At 43.6% G+C, this 22,067-nt stretch overlaps 2 protein-coding genes, 1 long non-coding RNA gene and 1 other non-coding gene across 5 annotated transcripts; 1 reads left to right on the top strand and 3 right to left on the bottom strand.

Moving 5' to 3' along the window:
* The first annotated feature begins 86 nt into the window (after positions 1–86).
* On the top strand, positions 87–14,866 carry LOC144212093 (cytohesin-3-like). The gene is made up of 13 exons (XM_077739729.1): positions 87–489; positions 7,679–7,761; positions 8,118–8,182; positions 8,367–8,433; positions 8,530–8,648; positions 9,135–9,215; positions 9,284–9,396; positions 9,703–9,851; positions 9,943–10,054; positions 11,019–11,095; positions 12,581–12,652; positions 12,726–12,880; positions 13,624–14,866. Exons 1-13 carry the CDS (start codon positions 471–473, stop codon positions 13,694–13,696), a joined length of 1,185 nt encoding a protein of 394 aa, XP_077595855.1. The 5' UTR covers positions 87–470; the 3' UTR covers positions 13,697–14,866.
* LOC144212095 (uncharacterized) lies at positions 9,581–13,898 on the bottom strand. The gene is made up of 3 exons (XR_013329715.1): positions 13,603–13,898; positions 11,589–11,678; positions 9,581–10,098 (listed from the first exon to the last, which is right to left on the bottom strand). It is a non-coding gene; the product is annotated as an uncharacterized LOC144212095 (long non-coding RNA).
* On the bottom strand, positions 11,167–11,239 carry trnav-uac (transfer RNA valine (anticodon UAC)). Its single transcript has one exon. It is a non-coding gene; the product is annotated as a tRNA-Val (tRNA).
* On the bottom strand, positions 14,218–21,850 carry usp42 (ubiquitin specific peptidase 42). 2 transcript variants are annotated; one of them, XM_077739725.1, is made up of 18 exons: positions 20,891–21,031; positions 20,133–20,379; positions 19,663–19,869; positions 19,473–19,583; positions 19,241–19,340; positions 19,096–19,163; positions 18,943–19,013; positions 18,779–18,861; positions 18,593–18,704; positions 18,378–18,518; positions 18,191–18,291; positions 17,928–18,090; positions 17,221–17,805; positions 17,067–17,146; positions 16,071–16,934; positions 15,792–15,994; positions 15,649–15,714; positions 14,218–15,553 (listed from the first exon to the last, which is right to left on the bottom strand). In XM_077739725.1, exons 2-17 carry the CDS (start codon positions 20,368–20,370, stop codon positions 15,677–15,679), a joined length of 3,165 nt encoding a protein of 1,054 aa, XP_077595851.1. In that variant the 5' UTR covers positions 20,371–20,379; positions 20,891–21,031; the 3' UTR covers positions 14,218–15,553; positions 15,649–15,676. The 2 variants fall into 2 exon arrangements, with proteins under 2 accessions (XP_077595851.1, XP_077595850.1); XM_077739724.1 differs by lacking the exon at positions 20,891–21,031 and adding an exon at positions 21,635–21,850 and having other exon boundaries at positions 14,219–15,553.
* Positions 21,851–22,067: the final 217 nt, after the last annotated feature.

Raw genomic sequence — 22,067 nt, 5'->3', positions numbered from 1 at the left:
GAGGGAAAGTGCATGTCTAATCCTAGTAGGGGCGTGGCCTAATGACGACACCGCGGCTGCAGCGAGCGCTCTCGCCGAGGATGAATCAGACCGAAGCGAGTGGGGGGAGAGAGAGAAACAACCTCGCCGCTGACTAAGAAAGAGAGAGAGAAAAAGAGAGAGCGAGTCTTTTCTATTCCACACATCCTTCCTTCCTTCCTCCCAATTAAGCAGCCCTTTAAAATCCACCGTCTTGCCGCCGCTTTGCGCTGGCGTGCCTTGCTTTTGAAGCTCCCCCGCTCAGCTCCAGCCAGGCGGCTGCTGACAGTCTTAACGCGGACGCCGGCCGACTTGTCGCCAAGGAGCGGACTAAAAAAAAAACAAAAAATTGGTTAAAAGGGATTCCTCTGTAAAAGGAGCATCTAGAGCAGCGTGCTGGTTTCTCCTGGACACACCTCAAGGAGGACTGCCCTGTCATCACAACAATCGATATGGAACAAGACAATCACGGTAAGGATGCTTTTCCTCCTGCTCTCTCATTGGCTGCCTGGCTGGCTTGCTTCTATCATTGCGCTAATCAAGCCAGTTCACCTCCAAGCATGATTTCCCCTTTTGGAAGGGAATTGAATTTTTTTGTTCTATGGCAAGGAAGGAAAAACATTGGCATTTTCCAGGTTTTTTTTTAAATCATGCCCCTACCCCATCCCCATTTGTCGGAAGCCCCCTTGGCATTATCTCCAGCTTGAAAGTCTTTGGCTAAATCTTCCATTTGAAGTCTGTAAAGTGGGTGGAATTGATAAGATAAATGGATGGAAGGCAGCCATACAAATACGCTTTGTACTTTGGGGAGAAAATCCAGTGGCACTAGAAGTAGAATATTGTATATTATATAAGAAAAAAAGTGCGCATTATGCAAATAACTTGGTTTTACTGCCCATCTGTACTTTTCATAACGGTTTGGTAACATTTTTTTTAACTGTATACTGGCAGGTGGAAGGATAAATTTGGGGGAACATTTTGTGATGAATGGCATTGCATCATCTATTTTTTTTCTTCTGTGCTTGTTAAATCTTCAAATAAGGAAATATTTTCAATCCTATTTCATCTCTTTGGAATGCCTTTTGAAGTGAAGGAGTACTGCAGCGCATCATACAAATTTCATTTGGATGGAATAAGGCAAATATTTTGAAAATGAGGGTGATTTCAGCAAAATACTGCAAATATTTGGTGGGGTAGCAATTGTATTTGGCTAAATTGAAGTATTGCCAAGTACTGGTGTGTCGCTTCTCACAGTTTGTGATCTCAAGCACCTTGAAGCCAACGTAAACAGACCCCCGTATGATAAGAGTTTGTCGGTTTAACTGTGAGAGATTAGCAAAAAAACTGGCAGGCATCCTGATGGCTACTTCCCCATTTTCCAATGGTACTAAGCTAATCATTTTCAACCTGGAATAGAATGGAGTCATTTCATTAAAAGGTGCTATGAAAAATGTCAAAAAATGAAAACGTCATATAGAAAAAGTACTTGCAACATAAACATGCCTGTTTTCTTTACAATTTTATAGTTATTTCATTGAAATAGTTATTTTTCCCGCATCAATTTTGGTTGTGACATCACAACAATCATGACTAGCTTCCTAATGCTATGCTAGCTAATAACAATTCCATTTTTAAGTATTTTGCTGTGTCTAAAATCCGCTGTGATATGATTTTAAGTCACTTAGTGATATCGTGGCAAAACATTTTCTATTTGGGGTGACAATAGCAGACTCTCCCTGCCCCGAATGAATTATTCAAACAATTTAGCATAAATGTTGAAGTAACGCAAGGCGCCGCCTGACTCTTACTCACTGGCTGGCACGCACGCACGGATGGATGGACGCTCACAGTTGCTTGACGCGGTGCCCGCTTAATACGACTCACGTGGTGGACGCTTCGGTCGCCGCCCGGTATGTGGCAAATGTCAGATTCCTGCGCATCTTCTGGCCAAGTTCAATTGGATCCCATTTAAACGCACATCCCAGTTTGCTTGGTGGTAAACGAAAGCTGTCGCTGCAGGCGGCTTTCACGCGTCACTGACTGACAACGGATGTGTTGAAAACGTGTCTATTCTATTTCTATGTATAGCAACCTGCAAAATATAGGCTAGAAGTCTATTCAAATGTTTCTATTCCTTCAACGTTACATCCATTTCAATCAAATAACCCATAGGTACATAATACAGTACACAAATACAAATAAAGTACATTTTATACTGTATATTAATATTTACATGCTGGAAGAATATATGCATTTTACTTACGATTTAAAGAAGAAGGTTCTATTTTTACCTGGTGGTTGAGTGGTTATCATGTCGGCCTGACGGTGGGGGATCTGGGTTCGAATCGGGGTCTGCATGTTGTTCCTGGGCCTGCATGGGTTTTCTCCAGGTACTCCAGTTTCTTCCCACATTCCAAAGACATGCTTGGTGGGCTGATTGGATACTTTAGATTGACCCTAGGGATGAGTGAGAGCATAAATAGTACTTTAAACATTATTTTTCAATTTCTAAAAGCTCTTAGGAGCCAAAATTTAGGTCTGACATGAGACTTTTAATTTTCAACCCCCCCAAAAGTGTGTTTTGGGCAGTCAAAGAGTTAATAGGGATGTCTTATGAAGACATCATTAGAACTAAAAGCACTTATCCATGTCAACCTAATAGACATTTAACAAGTGGGAAAGACAAGAAAAGCCATGGCAGCTTTTGTCAAAGCTTGAATGCACTCAGTGTGTGCGATTTCTTGGCAAACACTGTTCCACCGCGCCACCACGGGAATTTGTGGCTTAGAAGGGAAGTCGCTTGATTAGTGTACTTTCTTTGTTGTGGGTCTAGGAGCGCTGTGTGGGAGGGAGGCCACCAAAAAGTCACTTGGGATTGCTTGCCAACAATTGGCATGACAAGTTTTACTTTTTTTTAGAAGCTCTGAGTGGAGAAACATGGACAAAAAATAGTTATGGATGATTTAGAATTCAAATGTGGTCGGAAGGAGGGAAAAAAATGGATGCAAGTAATTCATGGAGGTTTTAAATGGACATAAAAAATCTATTTAAACTGGAAATGGACAATAAAATGAGTCAACTATCAACAGTAGTGATTTCCAGTTGTTGTTTGCAGTTGGCGAGCGCCAGATTCAATCGACTTTGTCCAAAAGATCTGTTTTCCGACAAAAACCTGTCTGTTTTGTGTTTGCCGCAAAGATTTAGCGCAAACAATCGCAGCCTAGTTTTGTCGTTTAAGAGCTTACCGGGCGGGCGGGAGATTTTTGGAAAGACCGCCAATTGCTTTTTGACTGCCAAGATTACGCCGGGAAGAGATTAAATATACGGCAGGTCGGATGCGCATGTGCTGAGAAAATATGCGCCAGAGATTGGAAAAGACGTACAAAGACGTACACGTGGTGATGATTAGGAAAGAGATGAAGAATGCTATGTTGTCATCACCGTGGAAACGTGTGTGTGTAGGTGGACGGGATGGGTTCGCCAATTTAAGATTGAGAGAGGCTGTAAAAATTCTCCAGACCAGAAGACGTCCAATCCAATTCAAGTGGGAGGGCAAGCAGCAAAAAAAGACGGAAAGAGTAAATGTTAAGAAAGAGCGAAGATGATGATTGGAACAAGATGTGGGCTGACCTCAAATTTCAGAGTAATTAAAGCAACAGCTTAATTAGTGCTTGGGTCAAACTGAAATGTCTTCCTGTAATTTTCACATTTTACAAGCTCAGGTACATTAGGGAGCCTATGGTGATGTCATCAAAAATGGCCAAATTGCTTCCCTTTTCCATTGGAAATAAAGACATATGTAAAGAATACCTGTTTCCACTAATAGACAGTCAATGGAGTCTTCATAAAATGTCCTTGAGCTCATTTTCTGAACTTTTCTCCAACTGTTTTCTTTCCTCTAATTTGCATTTAAAGACGACAAATCGAAGAAGGTCATATATTTCTTGCAAAATAGCTTTTCAAACAAACGAGCGCATCTGGCAGATTATTAAATTCATTCTAGTTGTCCCAAAAATGTTTGGAATGAGTCTAAGCCTGAAGAAAATGGTCGGCGTGTTTTATTGTCAGGCTTGTGAAATCCTGGCCTTGATGATTTTGGCCGGCCGACGTGGGACGACGGCAAAAGCCCTGGAATCCCACCGTCCGCTGGAATATTTGGGCGTGCTGATGCCGAGCAGATGTGCGATCGAATGAGGACATGGTGTGCGGACCACCCCCATTCCAAAGGCCTTCCCAGCAGGAGGCCCGCATCTCCCCTCCCCAAAAAAACTGCAGCTTAGCCCAAGCAATCAAGTTCTTTGCGCCCCATATCCTCGGTAAAGTAGTTCAAACTTAAAACTTACTGTCATGCAAACAAACAGAAAATGATTTTTTTACTGATTCAATTAGATTTATTAATAGCAAATGATTTTTTTTAATAATTTAATATGGCCCGCATAAGAAGCTTTAAGTCAGCCTAAATTGCACATCTATCAACGTCAATGGCAGCCAATGACGCTAAAAAATACATTTAAAATGTATATAAAATATATATAAAAATACATTTAAAATGTATATAAAATATATATAAAAATACATTTAAAATGTATTTAAAATGTAATTTATTTAAAACTAACCCTAAAAAAACATGAAAATGTATAAATGATTAGTAGAAGGATTTCAAGTTGGGCCGAGCACACCCGCTTCACAGTTCTGGGGTCAAGGGTTCGATCCCAGGTGGGTCCTTACTGTCTGGAGTTTGCATGTTCTCCCAGAGCTTCTGTGGTTTTTCTCCGGGTACTCCGGTTTCCTCCCACATCTGGAAAACATGCATGCTAAGCTAATTGTACACTATATTGGCTAGCCACCGGTTCAGGGTGTCCATATTAAGTCTCCAGCACCCTCTTAAAATGAATAAAATGAACTTTCCTTGGAGATAATAAAGTTTGGATGCCGTCACTCAAGACCTTTTACAATTTCCACCTCTGTCAAGTGTATGAATAACTTCCACTTCCTGATTTTCGCTCCGCCTCACGGCCTATCTGCCGCCTGGCTTGGCCTCGCTTGGGCTCGTGCGCGACTTTCATCCGCCCGAGCTCAAGTGAGTTGAAATGGAGCAGCTGCAACATCTGCGTGTAGGTCGCCATATACATCGCGCTTCCGCTCGTATCGGGGCTTTGAAGGGGGGATGGGGAAGGGCGCTGGGATTAGTGCCAGCTGGCCTATCCGCATGTGTGTCTCACCACAGACTGTCTGTCTGTCTGTCCATGTGTCGCTAGTTGTAATGTGGATTCTTGTACGGGGAGGTTTTTAGATTACAGACCCACTTGTTTGCTGTAAAGCCAAGCAGATCAACAGGGGTCATTTTTTTATTTTCAAGCTTTCACAGTGCGTTAAGTCGCTAAATAAAGCCACAGAAGCACGGATAAATCCATTCACGGCGGCCCCAGCTAAGTGAGCGTGGGATTTTTCCCCCGTTTCCCGGACTTCCTTCAACCAAGCGAGGCACTTTTTGGGTTTTACATTTGAAACATCTGGAGCAAAATAGTTGGAAAAAAAAAACATTGAGCTGATGAATGACAAGCCTACGTGGTATTTCACATGAGGGAATTGTGGCTATGAACATCCTTATTCAATTTAGCATAAACATACCCTAAAAAAAACACAAAAATTGTCAGTGTGCATTTTTTTGATGAAAAAATGACTTCCCACGGGCGTCCAATCCATTTTAACAGAGAGGAAAGTTCCGTAGTGCATGCCTCAACATTTTTTTAATTCTGTTTATGTCATATGAACAAGCAAGGCACCACAACCATGTGGACCCGATTGGACCCCGTAGCGGGCCACTTTTGGCCCGCGGGCCGCATATTTGACACCACTGGATTCCAATCAAGGTTGATGGGTGGTTCGCATGGAGGACAGTTTTTTTTTTGCATAGAAGCAGGGGATTTGCTCTCAAAAGTAGATTTAGGGGGATTTGTTTTTTTGGGGGGTAGTGGGTGGGATTAGCAAGGGAGCTTCTTGCATGGATGTTAAATCTTTTTGCAAAGAACAGTACAGCTTTGTCCACCCACCCACCCAAGTGGTCACTACACACTCCAAAGTGGAGACATATTCCAGGAATTGTCGGTGTGCTTTCGGAGAAAACCCAATTAGGAAATGAATGATGGCCACGGGTGAAAGTGCGTTAATAACGCAAGTGGTCGAGCAACCCCCCGACGTAAAAGCCCATCGGCCGGCTCGGAACGAGATTATCCGCCGGAGCAAAAAAAGATGAGCTCCGATGGGACGCTCCAACCGTGATTTGGGGGAAAAGCACAATAAGAGCCTGTCAAGGGCGCTTTGGCTTTGGCTTGGGAGGATAATGGAAGCAATGGAAGCATAATGGCCGCACTAACGTCTACCTTTCATTAGATTTGGAATCAATCCAGATGCTTATCGTGTGCAGGTCAGCTGATTTTCTGCCTGGGGCGTGTTTGGTAGAAAAAATTGAATTCAAAAAATTGTAATCTGATTTCTTTCCATGTAAAAAAAAAACCTGAAAATATTTACGAGGAATAGCTTCTTGAAAAAAATTGAATTTCCATAAGGGCAATTCTGAGGTCAGCTTTGTCCCTGAATATTGACAATTACTCAATAAATCATGTCTTCCGCAATCGAAATGTGGACTATTATGAGCCCGAGTATCTTTTCTATGTCTTAATATCCTTCCCGCCGCTGGTAACAACCGCTAATTATCATCTTTATTTCCTTTCCCTCTGTTGTGGCACTTTTGCAGCAGATGGGAATAAAAGAAAACATGGCCCTAAAAGTTAAGACGCATTAAAGGCATGTTTCGTGCAGGAAATCCCACAGCTGCGGACCCCCCGCCTCCCACCCATACACACATACACATACAGTTTCCTTAACTCTAAACACAGCATTTTCAGGATTACAGTCAATGAGGTCATTGAAATGTCTTCTCTTAACAAGATGTCAAAATAAAAGTGTGAGGGATCCTCCCCATTGCGTTGGCTGACCTTGTTTTACTTAACTTGAGTGATGAAAAAATGTGTGGACCCCCCCCAACCCCCAACCTAACACAGATTTGTGCCACTTTTGCTTAATGAAGCCAGATCAAACGGGATGAAAGTGGAGCTCTTTTCTAAAGCCATAATAAAAACAATGATTAAAAAATCTGTTTCATATGTGGCAGATCTATCATTTAAATTTTGAAAAAATATTTTTTTCCTCAGTTTTTATTAAAAAAACGAAAAAAAAATAGTATGACCACTCTCCCAATCAAAGTGGATCCATATTTTAAAGAGCAAAAAAGTACTTTCTCTTTCTCCAATTTTTCCCTGAAGCTGTAAAAGTCAGCGAGCTGGAAGTGAATTGTCACAATCCAACGTGGGAGAAAACCTAATCTGGATTGTCGTTATTAATAGATTTATCCTTTGGGCCCAGTCACTTTCAAGTGGATTAATTAAAAGCCCTTTTCCTCCTTCTTCAGTTAATTAAGATGAAGACCAAGCAATGTGAAACAGTCAGCCAAGCGGCGGCGATTGGCGGAAAAAAAACACGTTTTCTCTTTCCGAGCCATCCCTCGACTCCTATTTTGATACGCGAGAGCGCCCAGTGGCGGACGACTAGCGTGTCCGTACGTACGCTAACGTTGTCTTTTCTCCGGCGTGTATTGCAGTTCCCGAGGATCTCTCCCTGGAGGAGAAGGATGAGCTGTGCAACATCCGGCGCAGGAAACGAGAGCTGCTCGACGATATTGAGGTGTGTGGATGGGTGTGCGTGTATGTTTACGTATGTGTGGCTGTTTAACACTGTGCTACAACTTTTATTCTGAAAAATCAATGCTTGCCATGGCTAAATTGAATGCCTGAATGAAAAAAATTGGAGAGCTATATCTTATGTTAAAGCCTAGAAATGCAACAGAATATAAACTGAGCTTAAGGTTTTTGTGCAGGGTCGCAATCAATGATATTTTTGTACTTTGCTTAAATGGACTAATAGCAATTGGGCAGCAAAAAAAAGTACTTACTTTAATCGACCTACCTGGTGTCGTTCAGATGAAATCCGGGTTGGGACTGTTCTGCGTTAATATCTCAATATTTCTCTCCGTCTTGTAGAGGTTGAAGTTTGAGATTGCCGAAGTCATGACGGAAATTGAGCAGCTAACATGTGTTGGTGAGAGGTAAGATCTTTATCGCCATCTGTGAAAATACAATATGGCGTTAATTACCAGTGAGGATACTAAAGGATTTTCATGTCATGTAAACAACATTTAATATGATGATAAAAAAACCTTGTTGGCGGTATTGCATTGGAATTGTAGTCCAACTAAGGTGACCTATTTCCCCTATGGACATATCTTGCAGTAAAACAACACAGCGAAACAAGCAGATCGCAATGGGGAGGAAGAAATTCAACATGGACCCCAAAAAGGTAAGTGGCCTCTCTCTAACTCTCCTCACCTTTAGTGGACGTTATCTTTCGGAGACGAGTTTAGGCATTCTCTTCTGTCTCTTGTCCCATTCAAAGGGAATCCAGTTCTTACTGGAGAATGACCTCCTTCAACACACTCCAGAGGACATCGCTCAGTTCCTTTGCAAAGGCGAGGGTCTCAACAAAACAGTCATTGGCGACTACTTGGGCGAACGGTGAGGCTTTTCACCTGGACCACAACCTGCCGTAAAGAAACAAATAGAACATATGAAATTTAAGATACATTTCCATGCTTTCATAACCGACAAAGACTGACATTTGGTTACATTTTGTCTGGCTCGAGTGGTCTCAAAAGAGGAAAAAACAAGGCCCAAATACAAAGAATGTTTTCACGTCGTGGGCTTTTCCGAAAAGAAAAACCGGGTTTGGCTTGGAGGAAACGATCAGCAGGTCTGACCACGGAACCCTCAGAAAAAAAAAATACAGAACCACGAGCGTGGTTTTAGGTTGAGCTGTTTTTCCCTCCGTCTGGCTCGTTGCGTCGTTAGCTCCAGGGAGTTGCGGATGCAAAAACGTGTGCCAGCTGTCCAAATTGCTTCCACACGCCAGCACACGCCATCTTGTGCCGATAAATTAACGAGAACGCTGTTGAAATGTCTCGCTGTCTCAACACCTGTATGTTGTTCCTTTTTTTTGGCTAGGGATGACTTCAACATCAAGGTTCTGCAGGCATTTGTGGAGCTCCACGAGTTTGCTGACCTCAACCTAGTTCAAGCTCTACGGTGAGCAAAAATAAAACTAAAATAAACTCGTATTTGGATGGCTTTGAGTTTGCCGTTTTCCTTCCCAGGCAGTTCCTTTGGAGTTTCCGTTTACCAGGAGAAGCTCAAAAGATCGACCGCATGATGGAGGCCTTTGCTTCTCGCTACTGCCAATGCAACCCGGGGGTCTTCCAGTCCACAGGTCAGACGCTCTACTTTAAAAAATGGTGTACGCAGATAAAGGCATTTTAGCATGGAATAAAATGTCAAAGCAAAAAAGCAAAAAGCTGCTCCATCCATTATTCAAAAAGATGCAACCTGGTGGAGCGAGAATACCGTCTGGTGACTAACTGCATGCTAGTAAATATTTGAAGATGTTTGGAGTAAGATGCGGGAAATAGTCCGGCTCATTTGGGCTAAAGTATCTCCAAAAACTGCAGGTTCAGAGAGGAAATCTTGACTTAAAAATGTCCCAAATGAGTGAAAAATCTTGACGTTGTACTTTCAGACACTTGCTACGTGCTGTCATTTGCCATCATCATGTTGAACACCAGCCTCCACAACCCCAACGTCAGAGACAAACCCCCCGTGGAGCGTTTCATCTCCATGAACAGGGGCATCAACGAAGGCGGAGACTTGCCAGAGGATCTTCTAAGGGTGACAATTTATCTGCATAGAAGTCCAGTCCTCATTTTTGTCATGGTTCTCCAGTGACCTGACCCCTATGGCCTCGCCATTTTGTCTGCAGAACCTCTACGACAGCATCAAAAACGAGCCCTTCAAAATCCCGGAAGATGACGGAAACGACCTGACGCATACCTTCTTCAACCCTGACAGGGAAGGCTGGCTCTTGAAGCTTGGTAGGAGTGTTTTCCAGTCACATTTTCTTTTCTCTCCATTGCAGCTGCAGATGAAATGGGATAATGATCTTGGTTATTATTACAAGCTTGGAAAATGCCTTCACTTTAGCCTTTTACCAACCACCAACCAGCATTTTATTCCACAACAACATACATTTGATTCCCCCCAAGTCAACTGAAATATTTGCTCCTGTCCAGAGTCTCTTTGCCTGAACTTTAGTCTAACAACGCCCCCCCCATCTTCCCCTGCATTCTTTAGCTGTGGCTTTCCTGTCCCCCCGCCAGCCACACTTGCCAGATCAGCAAAAATCTACTTTTTTTTCCCATTGCTGAATTCCATTTTCATTTGAACTCCATCAAGGGGGGGGGGGCGCCGCCGCCTAGGTCCCGTCGGGGATTTTTCGGATGAATGAATGGCTGTGTTTTCTGTCACTGCCGCCAATTCAGGAAGATAAATACGATCAGAGTGCGCCGCAGTAGAAGCAAGCGTCCTGCTGTGTTTCAATTTATCATCCAGTGCAGATTTCACTTTGGGGGCTCACTTCACAGTTGTCAAAAAGCACTGAAATTTCATTCAAATATGAAAAAAAATACATAAAGACAGGAGTATTTTTCAACCAAAATTTGGCCCATTCCACATCAGCCTATAAAGTAAAATGTAGGTCAAGATAACAGCATTACATATTGATTACATCAGCTCAAAGGCTTCTTTGTATTGCACCAAGTTTGCGGCAAACACAATTACGGACCGTACATATAGCGGGCGATAAGCCGGGCGTAATATTGTTGAGCATTTTGCAGGTTAATTACATGCTAGCATATCCTCTAATCCTAATAATCTACTTTTATGAGATGATGCTGGCAGATGGTGGGATTTTGGCTCTGGATAAAACAATATTTCCTTCACAATAAGTAGGCGGAATTCACTTTTAAGCATCCATTCTTGTTTTTTGGCTGCGTGTAGGCGGGAGGGTGAAGACGTGGAAGAGGAGGTGGTTCATCCTGACTGACAACTGCTTGTATTATTTTGAGTACACCACTGTAAGTATGCGCTACACACAGAGATTTTTCTTAAAAGTGACACAAAGCTTAAATAGTCATTTCAAAATGAATGGTTCCACTGGGGATCGAACCCAGGACCTTCTGCGTGTAAAGCAGACGTGATAACCACTACACTATGGAACCTGGGGAATTGTTGGTCTGGATTGGATAGATAGAATGACATATTTAGTCACATCTGTTTAGCAAGCAGAAACAAAGAACACTACACTGAAGGCGCATAATATAATATTTAAACAATTTGTTTTCTTCCTTATTTTGGTGTTGCACATTTTTGTTTCTGCTTTGTTAGATTATACATCTATGATTATTATTTTGTGATAGCTATGTTCAAATTGGAGACACTTGGTAGCAGCACGGTGGATGAGTGGTTAATACGTCGGCCTCACAGTTCAGAGATCCTGGGTTCAAATCCAAGTCCATACTCCTGTGTAGATGCACACTAAGAGCATTAGACATTGCAAATTGCCCATACCTCAAAGTAGTTGTCCTTTATCTTCTTGGGCCCTCTGATTGGCCGGTATCTCCTGCTTGCACTCAGTCATCTGAGATAGTCTCCAGCACCCTTTTGGAGGACAAATGGGTCCGAAAATTAATCAATGGGGGAAAAAAGACACTTGGATACCATATTTTTTTTCTCATTAATACATATCAGATCAGGACTCAGTATCAACAGATTATCTGAATCATGTGATTTGGACTCCATGCCCCATTTCTAAAAAATGACAGGCAAGAGCTTTTGCCCCCTCCACCCCACTCCAACCACCCCAACATGAAACCCGACGAAAAACATCTGCATGCTACACAGGCACATCTGCTCCTGCAAGCTGTGACATGTCGCCACACACTAGGAATTGTGGGAACAAGCCCCCCCACCACCTAACCCCACCCACCCTTCCGAGTGCCCCTCATTAGTAATGACATGACACGATGTACGAGAGTTCGACCTCGAGATCCACACCAACACGCTCTTGCTATCTCTAATGGCACACCCGCAGAAAATGGAGAGTGTAAGCTTCCATCTCCCTGGGGCAAAGTCCCCTATGTGACCAGAATGAAGAAAACACTTAAATCGCCACCTCGAGGTGTTTTTAAAGGGAAAGCGCAAAAAGGCACACATAGGTAACAGTGTTTATAAGAGTTTTTTTTTAATCAAATCAAACTTTTTTTCCTCAGAGTTAAAAAATCAGTTATTTTGCATTCACCCCCTAAAAAAACATTTTATTTTGATTAAAAAGAATGTCAACATTTCTTTTTAGCTGATGTTGGGTGACTATAAAATTCCAATTTTCAGAAAAAAAATAGAAATCTAACAACATGCATCTAATCCCTGTAAAAACAATTACAGTGACTGCTTCCTATTGAGCAGCCAAGATATGAATATGCAAGCCAAAACCAGACACCTGGAAATAAATCATACTACAAAAAAATTCTGCCGACTTCCTGACGAGTGATGTTTCTCTCCAGGATAAAGAGCCACGTGGGATCATCCCTCTGGAAAACCTCAGCATCCGAGAAGTGGACGAGCCCAGGAAATCGGTGAGGACCTCCATTCCAAACCTTTTATCATTTGGACCGCTTCCCATCTTCCATTTTCTGCTTCCTCTTCTAGAACTGCTTCGAATTGTACAACCCCAACCACAAAGGTCAGGTCATCAAGGCCTGCAAAACCGAAGCGGACGGGCGGGTGGTGGAGGGCAATCACGTGGTCTACCGGATATCTGCGCCCACGCCGGAGGAGAAGGAGGAATGGATTAAATCTATCAAGTGAGTGTGTCTATGTGTGTTTGTGTCAGTCCATTTACACCAAGGGGCCACTTAGCCACATCCCGCGTGTCGGGTTCTCATGGGTGACCTTGACCGTGACGCCCCACTTCCAAAGTGTGTGTGTGCGCTCGGGTAACAAATGCAAACACACAGGGGAAACAGACACACACAATGGTGACAGGACAGGAGTATGTTTCTCACACTTGTATAAAGATAACACACTGAGGTGATTTCGGCGCGACAGGATAAGCTCGTTTCCTTTGAGGGCAAACACAAATGTGGGCTAAGTGGATAGAAGGGGGGCGCAAATTAGGTCAAAGGGGAAAATGGTATTTGAAATATACATGATTACACAAAAAAAGTACTTACCAATCAGTGAAAACTATCATGAAACACACAAGTTCAGTTTTGTGCTAACTTTCGTAGTAACATTCTTGCTAGCCTGTTGCTAATTATCGCAGTAACAAACAATTGTTAGCTTCTTGCTAACTTTCGTAGTAACAATTGCTAGCTTCTTGCTAACTTATGTAGTAATTGCTAGCTTATTACTAGCTTTCGTAGTAATTGCTAGCTTATTGCTAGCTTTCGTTGTAAATTGATTTTACCAACATTGCCCACGATAAACTGTTTTATATTTTTGGAAAACACTGTTCGGGGGTTCATTGTTCTCTGGGGTGCTTAGTATAAATTAAATAAGTTTAAAAAAGAATAATTGGACTTACATTTTGTCTACTCACCGACAGGGCGAGCATTAGCAGAGATCCTTTCTACGACATGTTGGCCACCAGAAAAAGGAGAATAGCTAATAAAAAATAACCAAAGCCCACTTTTAGCATCTTCCCTTTGCATCACTGCCAACTTTAAGAGCAGAAGAACCACGCCAAGTCTGAACTTTAGGCCGCTGAATGAGTTCTCCTAACTTCTCCGTTGAAATAAACGAAGAAGACGCAAAGAAGGGGATGACACGAGTTGGCGTTGGCGCCCTCTGCGAGGTTTGGCGAGGAACTGCGTCAAGGCTCCCGTTCTCAACAATTTATTATGGGACAAACATCCCAAGTGGATGAATCAGCTGGTCTGATTTGGATATGCAAAATACACTGATTTACAACTACTACAAAAAACTAAACGTTTTCACTGTAGTTAAGTCACTTGTGAAACGTTATTTGACGAATTCTGCGTGGTGGCAGTGAGTCAAGTTTAATCATATGGATATTAAGTTTTTGTGTGAGCAATGTATCTCAATATTGTAATATTGAGATGAAGTATAATTTGCAGTACTAAGTGTTTTCTAAATGTATGTAATCTTATGAAAATCCACCATTATTAATTTATTTGCTCGTGTTTTGTTTATAACACAATCATGCTTTTACAATCCGCTTGTGAATTCTGTAAATAATTTGTTTTTTGTGTAGTTTTCAAATCAAAATTTACTATTCAATTAGTTGCAAGAAACAAAAAGAATACAAGAAGCTGAGGAGATACGCTGTTCTTTGGTTATTTTCTTAAATCATTCTTTAAATGACGAGCATTGAACAGAGTTCTCAATTTCCATTCATTTATGTGCTTATTTACTGTCTGGTGTTACTTGGAAAAAAATACAAAAAAAAACATCTAATGGCCACTTGGGACTTTTTTCTTTTGGAATTGATCACCTCTACCCGTTTTCCAAGTATTTCAGTGCACTTTTTTCCACATAGTCAAAGGACAACAGTACAATTTTTGACATTAACAAAATGTATTTAAGGCCTTTTTACCTTGTACAATGTATAAATGCTGACATGCTAAATCAAAAGGAATAACACAAATGTTCAACTCCTGTCAAAAAAGTTGCAAAACAAAAGACAATCCATACTCATTGCTGAATTAAGTCCACAGAAAACGAGCAAAATTTTTCAATTTGTCTAAAAACAAATAAAGCAAACCGACATCTATTTATAATCCTGATGCAGGAATTCCGTAATTATATATATATAGAAAGTTAACTGATAATACAGTTTAAAAAAATTAATTCACAGTATTCCTTTATGATGCTAGAAGAAGCAAACTTTTTCTTTCCATTAAAGAAAAACAAAACAAAAAAAACGACCAATTTTGCGCCAGGCATGATTACTTTTTTTTTCTTTTCAGTTTTCCCCGAAAATAATTTGAGCTGAAGCAAAGACAGAAAGGAATGACCTGGAAAAGAAGCCAAAAAAAAAATAAAAATAATAATAAAAATTTAAAAAAATAAGGAAATGTGCTCAAGTCAGTCCAGGGTAATATTTCAGAGGTGAGTGAAGAAGCCGTTTTATGAATAATTTCCAAAAGAAGGCGCCAGCATAATTTGACAGGCTTTCCAAACTTGTTTTCAGCAGCGCGTGGATTTCCCTTTAACATAAAGCGAGTGGAAAAAGGAGGAATTTTGGGAGTCCTGAGTTCCACCGAGCAGCATTTTGAGATGTTTTCAGCTCCACTGTCGTCTTCGTACTCGTAGAATATATTAAAATTTATCTTTGTTGCCGTCCGTGTATGATGGGAGGGGAAGAAGGAGGAGTTACTGCAATTGCAACTAAATGGACGCTTTAAAAAGTCAATGTTTTAAAACACTTGACGTGTGGTAAAAATACAATTGTTCCCCAATGAAGCACCAAGTCGTGAAATCATTCCTCCGCTGTAAAATGTCGGCGGCGTGGTCTGGAAAAAAAAACAACAACACAAGGTCAATCCAAGATGGCGATGATCGTGTTTTCTAAATTAAACTACAAATGTAGTCCTTAGTGGTAACTCACAGTAAGTGCTTCATAGTACATTGGAACGTCAATGAAAGACGCCATTGGCTTGGCTGTAACCGTTTCCTACAAAAAAGATAGGTCCAAAATGGTGAAACTTTGACTCTGAAATCGACCGGCGATGAAATATGAAAGTGGCCTACCCGCGTATCCGTTGAATTGGTTGTGAAACGGCTCGAGCGCGTCTGGGCTGACGTCGTAGACGCGGCGGCGCTTCTCCGGCGTGCGCTCGTGCTCGTCGTCCTTGGAGTGACGGCGTTTGCGGTCCTGCCGCTCTTCGCGCCCGCTCTGCGGCCACCGCTGTTTCTTCTTTTTCAGTTCGTGGCCTCGTTCCGAATCGGAGCTTCTGAGGGAAGAAAGGAAGGGGGTTATTATCGTCAATAGCGGGCAGGTCAAGTATACAGTGTGTCATAAGCACTCACCCACTGTCCCGGTATCGCTCTTTATCCTTAGATTTCTTGGCCTTTTTGTGTCTTTTTCCGCGGCGTTCCTCGGAGCTCCGTCTGTGATGTTGCTCCTCCGACGAACCGTCATTGTACGAGGAGTAGTAGTCCCTGTCCCTTTCCCTGGCCTCGCGAAATTCCCGGTCGTCCGGGTGCCGCTTCCATCGTCCGTGCGACTCGTAGCGGTGGCTGGACCCCCTTCGGTCGTAATCGCGCGCCTCCCTGGACCGGTGGTGTTGGGGATGCTGATGGTGGTAGAAGTGGTAGTGGTGCGAGCAGCGGTCGCGGTCCCGTTCCCGGGGGTGGTGGGCGGCGGGGCGTTCCCAGCGACGCTCGCTCCCCCACTCCCGGTGGTAATACTCGGGATCCCTGCACGAACGTTGCTGGTAATGGTGGTCTCTCCAGTCCCTCCTGTGGCGATTTCCGTCCCGCTCCTGACTTCGGTCCCGGTAGTCTCTTCTGTCCCGGCTCCAGTCGGAAGGGTGCTGCCTATCCCGCCCCCTTTCCCGCGACGACCTCCTCTCGTAGCCCCTGGGAGCCGGCGGACTTGTCCGGAAGGGCTCCTTCTCGGGCGCCGTTGGCGTCGAGCCGTCGGTCGGCGCCACGTCCGTGGGGGGCGGGGCCTTCGGGAAGGGGGCACCCGTGGAGGCGGGAGAGGCCTCCGGGCCGATGGGCGTCGACTCGCTCGGCGTGGACGAGTTGACGCGGTCGGCGGAAGAGGAGGCGCTTTGCTGAGGACGGGGGTCGGACACGCGGGGCGTCCTGGCGTCTGGCGAGACCAGCTGGCTTTCGCCGGTGGACAATTGGGTGTTATGAAGAGAAGGGGGCGGGGACACCTCGTTGCTGCAGACAAACACATTTAGGAGATATTGATTCAAATTCAGCCCAGAAAGTGAAATGTGACATTCAAACTAAGACATATGGTTGTCAGCCAATACTTAGGAGGAAATCTCAAAATATCCATGAAAATGTTACCTTGCTTGGTGGTGGTCTGAGGAAAGTCCATTTACGGGCAGAGTCCCTTCAGATGAATTTCCTTTGTTAGGAACCAAGATCTGAATGACAAAATAAGAGTTTAAAAAAAATGCAATTGAACAAAATTTCAATATTGTACTTGTAGTTTGCATACCTTTTTGGCCCCATGATGGCCATTGCCGTTTTCAAGTCCACAATGGTGTCCATTTTGGTTACTTTTGGGCCCGATCCCATTCAAACCGTTTCCGTTGTGCCGCGCTTCCGAGTCCCCATTGGCCAACTCCTCGCCCGCTCTTTTGTTTCCGTTCAAGCGAGCCTTGGGCGGGCGACCATTCTCCGAGGAGCCCTCGTTCTCCTGGTCCGAGTCCTCCGACAACTCTTGGCTGTAGGGCACCAAGAAGGCCGGGCCGCTCCCCCCACCCTGGTGCTCGCCGTTACTACGCGCCGTGCCGTTGACGTGGTTAAGCTGTCGCGGGATGAAGCGGGCGTCGGAGGGCGCCGAAGAGCCGGACGTCGAGGACGCGCCGGACGACGACTGGGAAGAGGCCGGCCGATTGGGTTTGCCTTGGCCGATGGAGAAGGAAAGCTTGAGGCGCTTCTCCTGCTCTGGGATCGCCGAGGGTGCCGTGGAGGAAGAGGATGGGGCGACGTCCTTTGGTTTTCCGGGAAGCGTCGTCGTGCTGTTGCTGGCTTTGGGACCGTCCCTCAGAGAGCCGTTCCCGTTCACATGGAGAGAAGTCTGCGAAAGGCCCAAAAAATATGTTTATATTTACCATAAACATGGTGGCTTTAATTTAATAGATCAAATTCTAAAAAGGGCCTATAGTGACAAATTCTGTCAGGATAAATTTGCCAATTTACCTTAGCCATGTTGGGGGGGAGCTGGGGTCCAATGAAGTTGTTGTGTTGACCACCAGCTGTGTTGATGCGCGGTGTAACCACCGGTCTCGGCGACGACTGGCCGGGAACGGCCGAGTTGTGGGTCATGAGACCACAGTCCCCTTCTTTCTTTCCGTCGCTGGACCTGAGGAAACAACAAGCACATTTTTGAGATGCAGGACAGGTTTTTTTTTTTTTTTTAATAAACAGCCATAAACCAAAGTACTAAAACGTAAGTGACTCACTTGATGTAGAAAAGAACATAAGCCTGTTGGTTAAGAACAGAGCGAATGTCGCTGACAGTCACTGAGGAATCATTCATCTGAAACCACTGACCGTTGCTCGCCTGTGAGAGAAGGAACAGAAGCTTGAATTTCGCTCAACACCATAGAAAATATTTTTTTATTCCAATAAATGTCCATTGAGCAACACCTTAATATAGCAAAAGTAGTGTCCGGCATGGCAGCTGAATCCAGAGTGGACGAGAACCGCAAACAAGCCGTAGAGTTGAGCGTCTCCTTGCGACTGGGACATGAAGGGCCGCAGGTCCAGATACTCCAGATATTTGACATCCTAAAAGACAAGCCATTAAATTGGAAGAAGAAAAAAAATAAAGTTATGTCAGCAGTCCAGTTATGGACACTTACTTTTGTGATTTTGCCTCCACTAAAGTTAGCAAAGCGCTTCAAAGACAGGGTGAGGACGTTGGAACTGCGATGGATAGTGAACCTCTTTGATGCGGTCACCATTTTTTTGCACCTTAGAGAAACATTTTTGTGTTTAGTGCCTGAAAAAGCCTTTGTTTTTGTTTTTTTTATATCATTTTTCTTTACTTGGAGCACTTGTAGGCATTTTCCCCATCCAGCTGCTCTGGCTTGACAAACTGCTCCAGGGCCTTTGAGACACTTGGGGCCATCTGCAATGTCAGCCAATCATTAATTCAATCCTCAACATTATATGACTAATCTCACTAGTCAAATTATTGGTGAATATTTACTTTAATTTCCAGAGTTATGTCCAGAAAAGGGTCAAATGTATCCGAAACTGCTTTGCAGTTTAAACATTTCACTGGCAAAGAAAGAAAAACAAAAGCTAGTTAGATTACTAGACTTGCAATAAAATATAAATCAATAATCTATCATCAACTTACCTCTGGACCTTAGGTAACCACCAAATACCTGATGAATGAAAGTGGTAGCCTGCGTTTGCCTGTCCAATCTGTTACACAACACAAAATGGGGTGTTTAGCAATCCCATATATCAAAAACAAGCATTCAATTTAAAATATAACTTACTTGGTTCCAGGTAAGCAGGACTTTTGCATAGCGTCCACCGTGTACCTAATAAATTCATGGGCGTCCTCCTGACTTCCATAACGAAAGTGCTTTGCGATCCCTGTGATAAAAGGACACATTCAAAAAGACATTTTACATTTCCCTCCAATTTCTTAAAAGTAAACAGACTCACAGCGCCACCTATCGTTCATTCTTCACAAATACAAACGCTTAAGTTTCAGCCAGCACTTACTTTTGAGCTCATTCAGGACACCAATGGGCTTGATGACATTCCCAGAGTTGGCGAAAACCTGAATGATGTGATTTTGCATGGTGCACATCATGCAGAAACCCGGCTCGTGACCTGCGACAAAACGACATTTGACGTTAAAACATCGCCTCGGATGAAAGCGCCCAAGACGAGACAGACGCGGTCGCCTCACATGTTTTCGAGTGCTCCCGCGACAGCATGTAGTTGGCGAACGGCGGCGTGTAGGTGAGACACTGCAGGGCTGAGTTGAGGAAACACGTGTTGCCCACGTTCTGGAGGCCGGCACCTATGCGGTGAACTTGGTTCCATTTGAGGGTGAGGCGCTCGGGAGAGAAGAGAACCTTCTGCGGCACGTCGATGCCGTCGCCGCTGCACAACACTGGAAACGCCACAGGCTAAATTTAGCGCGCTAGCTCACTAACCAGTTCCTGCAATTGTTTTGCATTGCTGATTAAGTACATAGAAATTGTTGTAACAATAGGAATGCTACAAAACTTTTTGAAAAGTTCCAAACTACCAATCCCTTTGTACTGGGAAGGAAAAAATGGCTGCCAACCCTCCGAGTCTAAATAGATTGGACGCCCAGCATGGTTATTTTTTCCCCAAACCAGACAAGAAAACAGACGGCACGACAAGCCATACCTTGCTCTTTGGATCTGTCCACCGAGGGAGGCGTACTATTGTAGACGACGGCGCCGGGCGTGGGACCCAAGCATCCACCCGGACCCTTCAGCCGGGGCGAATCAGAGGGCAGGGTGGGGCCCACCGCCCAGCTGCTAGAACAGCTGCTGTCCATCCCGTCCCCACTGCTGAAGGGGGATCTCTTGCAACCGACTGACTCGTGGTCAGAGTTTTCGGAGGATCTGTCAACAATGGTCATAGCTCATTGCTACGTGGGATGGAAACAAAGACAATTAACAATTAATATTTATGCTGTCATTTTGTACAGACATTGTTATGGTTTTTTGAGGCTTGAAATATGGATTCTGCTAATAATGCATGGCAATAGACTGTAATTTTGCATTATGAATAAGGGAGAAATCCAAACTACTGACTTCCAAATCAAAATAATTATAAAATGTTCAAAATAAACAAATATAAAATGTGTTGAAAATATACTCTTCCCATTTGCAACAAGTCAATAATACATGTAAGAATATATGCCCACACAGTTCCCAATGCTTTAGTACAGTACAGGAAATTAACCATTAAGAAGATGTATGAATATTAAACAGAACCCAGTTTGGTGACATTTCTTAATGAGGTGAAACATGAAAAGAATCGCAACTAAAAATAGGTCAACTGATTTCACTATCCCAACTGTTAAGGACATGATACTGAACTTGAATTGGACGTATTTACTTAAATTGCACGTAAGAGGCGCCAAATGGTTCACTTACGCATTTGTTAGAGGGCCAAACGTTTTTTTGGTTGTTGTCACAAAGAGTAAAGCATGCCGTTTGAATTTGCTTTGACATTGATCTTTTCGTTAGGTAAAGTTATATGGATTTAAAAAAAAATAAAAGGCCAATTTCCTGGTCGGAAAGCAGCTGTTCCCTCCCACTCGTCCGTTACTGACTCACGTTGGCTAACTCGGAGCGGCTAGGCCTGTCGCACGCACTGTCGTTCTTCACAATAAAGCATTAGTCAAACATGCTTTCCTTAAATTGGAAACCAAAAATATGATTGCAAACAGCGAGTTTGAACATACGTATGAGCCCAATACACCACTGAGGTGAACGTTAGATAAACGAGCACCATAGAAACGCCGACCATTACGCTAAAGCTAATAACGGCGCAAACGTCGTGCTAACGTCGTTAGCCGAATTGGTGCGGCGGACGCAGCTCTGACATGGCGGAGAGCGCCAACCGCCCCTTCGGTGGTTTCGGAATTTGTTACAGTTTCGCCTTTTTAAACAATTCATTATTTCGGCTTTTGTGGTTCTACATGGCCCGCAAATGCGTAGCTAGCATAGAAAGGAGGGGCTCGACACCGGTGGCCGTGTGGTCATTGCGCCGCTCCAGTAGACATGACAGAACCGGTGTAAGGATATCACAGCGCACCCGATCCGTTCCGGCCCACTGGGAACCGAAAGCCACATTATTAAAACTCTCCTTAACCCGAAACGCTTTGAGATCCTTACCTGGAATGTTGTTAAAAGCACGTTTGTAGCAATTGTAAAGCCATTCCTTATTTCCAATCCGGTGTCCGGCGGTGAACAATGACGTAGATGAGCTTTCCACGGCAACATCCGGGTACCTAGGAAAAAACTAGGTCCGTGATTGGTTCACGCGGTCGTTTGACTGCGTTCAATGCTTTGCGTGAAGATCCGTCGCACGTTCGTGCCGACGACCTTTGTGTGTACATGCACAATCATCACTCGGCGCTTTATAAACATACACACACAAAAAAATCAACTTTAGGTGACGCCAACGATTTCGAAACACATATCGAGTGACGTTATTGGATATTTGGACTATATAAACGATTGAGCTCATTTTATATAAACTTTAAAAGGCATGTACTTCCTGTTAGGAAACAACAGAGTTCATTTCCCAATTGCATTCTCCCACACT

The sequence above is a fragment of the Stigmatopora nigra genome, chromosome 18 (assembly GCF_051989575.1).
Source record: "Stigmatopora nigra isolate UIUO_SnigA chromosome 18, RoL_Snig_1.1, whole genome shotgun sequence".
NCBI classification, from domain to species: Eukaryota; Metazoa; Chordata; class Actinopteri; order Syngnathiformes; family Syngnathidae; genus Stigmatopora; species Stigmatopora nigra.
This window is presented reverse-complemented; position numbering and strand designations above follow the sequence as displayed.

Coding starts and splice junctions, on each gene's coding strand:
- LOC144212093 (XM_077739729.1), top strand. Junction 9,216..9,283: donor AACCTAGTTCAAGCTCTACG/GTGAGCAAAAAT, acceptor TTTCCTTCCCAG/GCAGTTCCTTTGGAGTTTCC. Junction 9,397..9,702: donor GGGGGTCTTCCAGTCCACAG/GTCAGACGCTCT, acceptor TTGTACTTTCAG/ACACTTGCTACGTGCTGTCA.
- usp42 (XM_077739724.1), bottom strand. CDS start 20,370: ATGACCATTGTTGACAGATCCTCCGAAAACTCTGACCACGAGTCAGTC. Junction 19,014..19,095: donor TGGTTACCTAAGGTCCAGAG/GTAAGTTGATGA, acceptor TTTCTTTGCCAG/TGAAATGTTTAAACTGCAAA. Junction 18,705..18,778: donor AATGCCTACAAGTGCTCCAA/GTAAAGAAAAAT, acceptor TGTTTCTCTAAG/GTGCAAAAAAATGGTGACCG.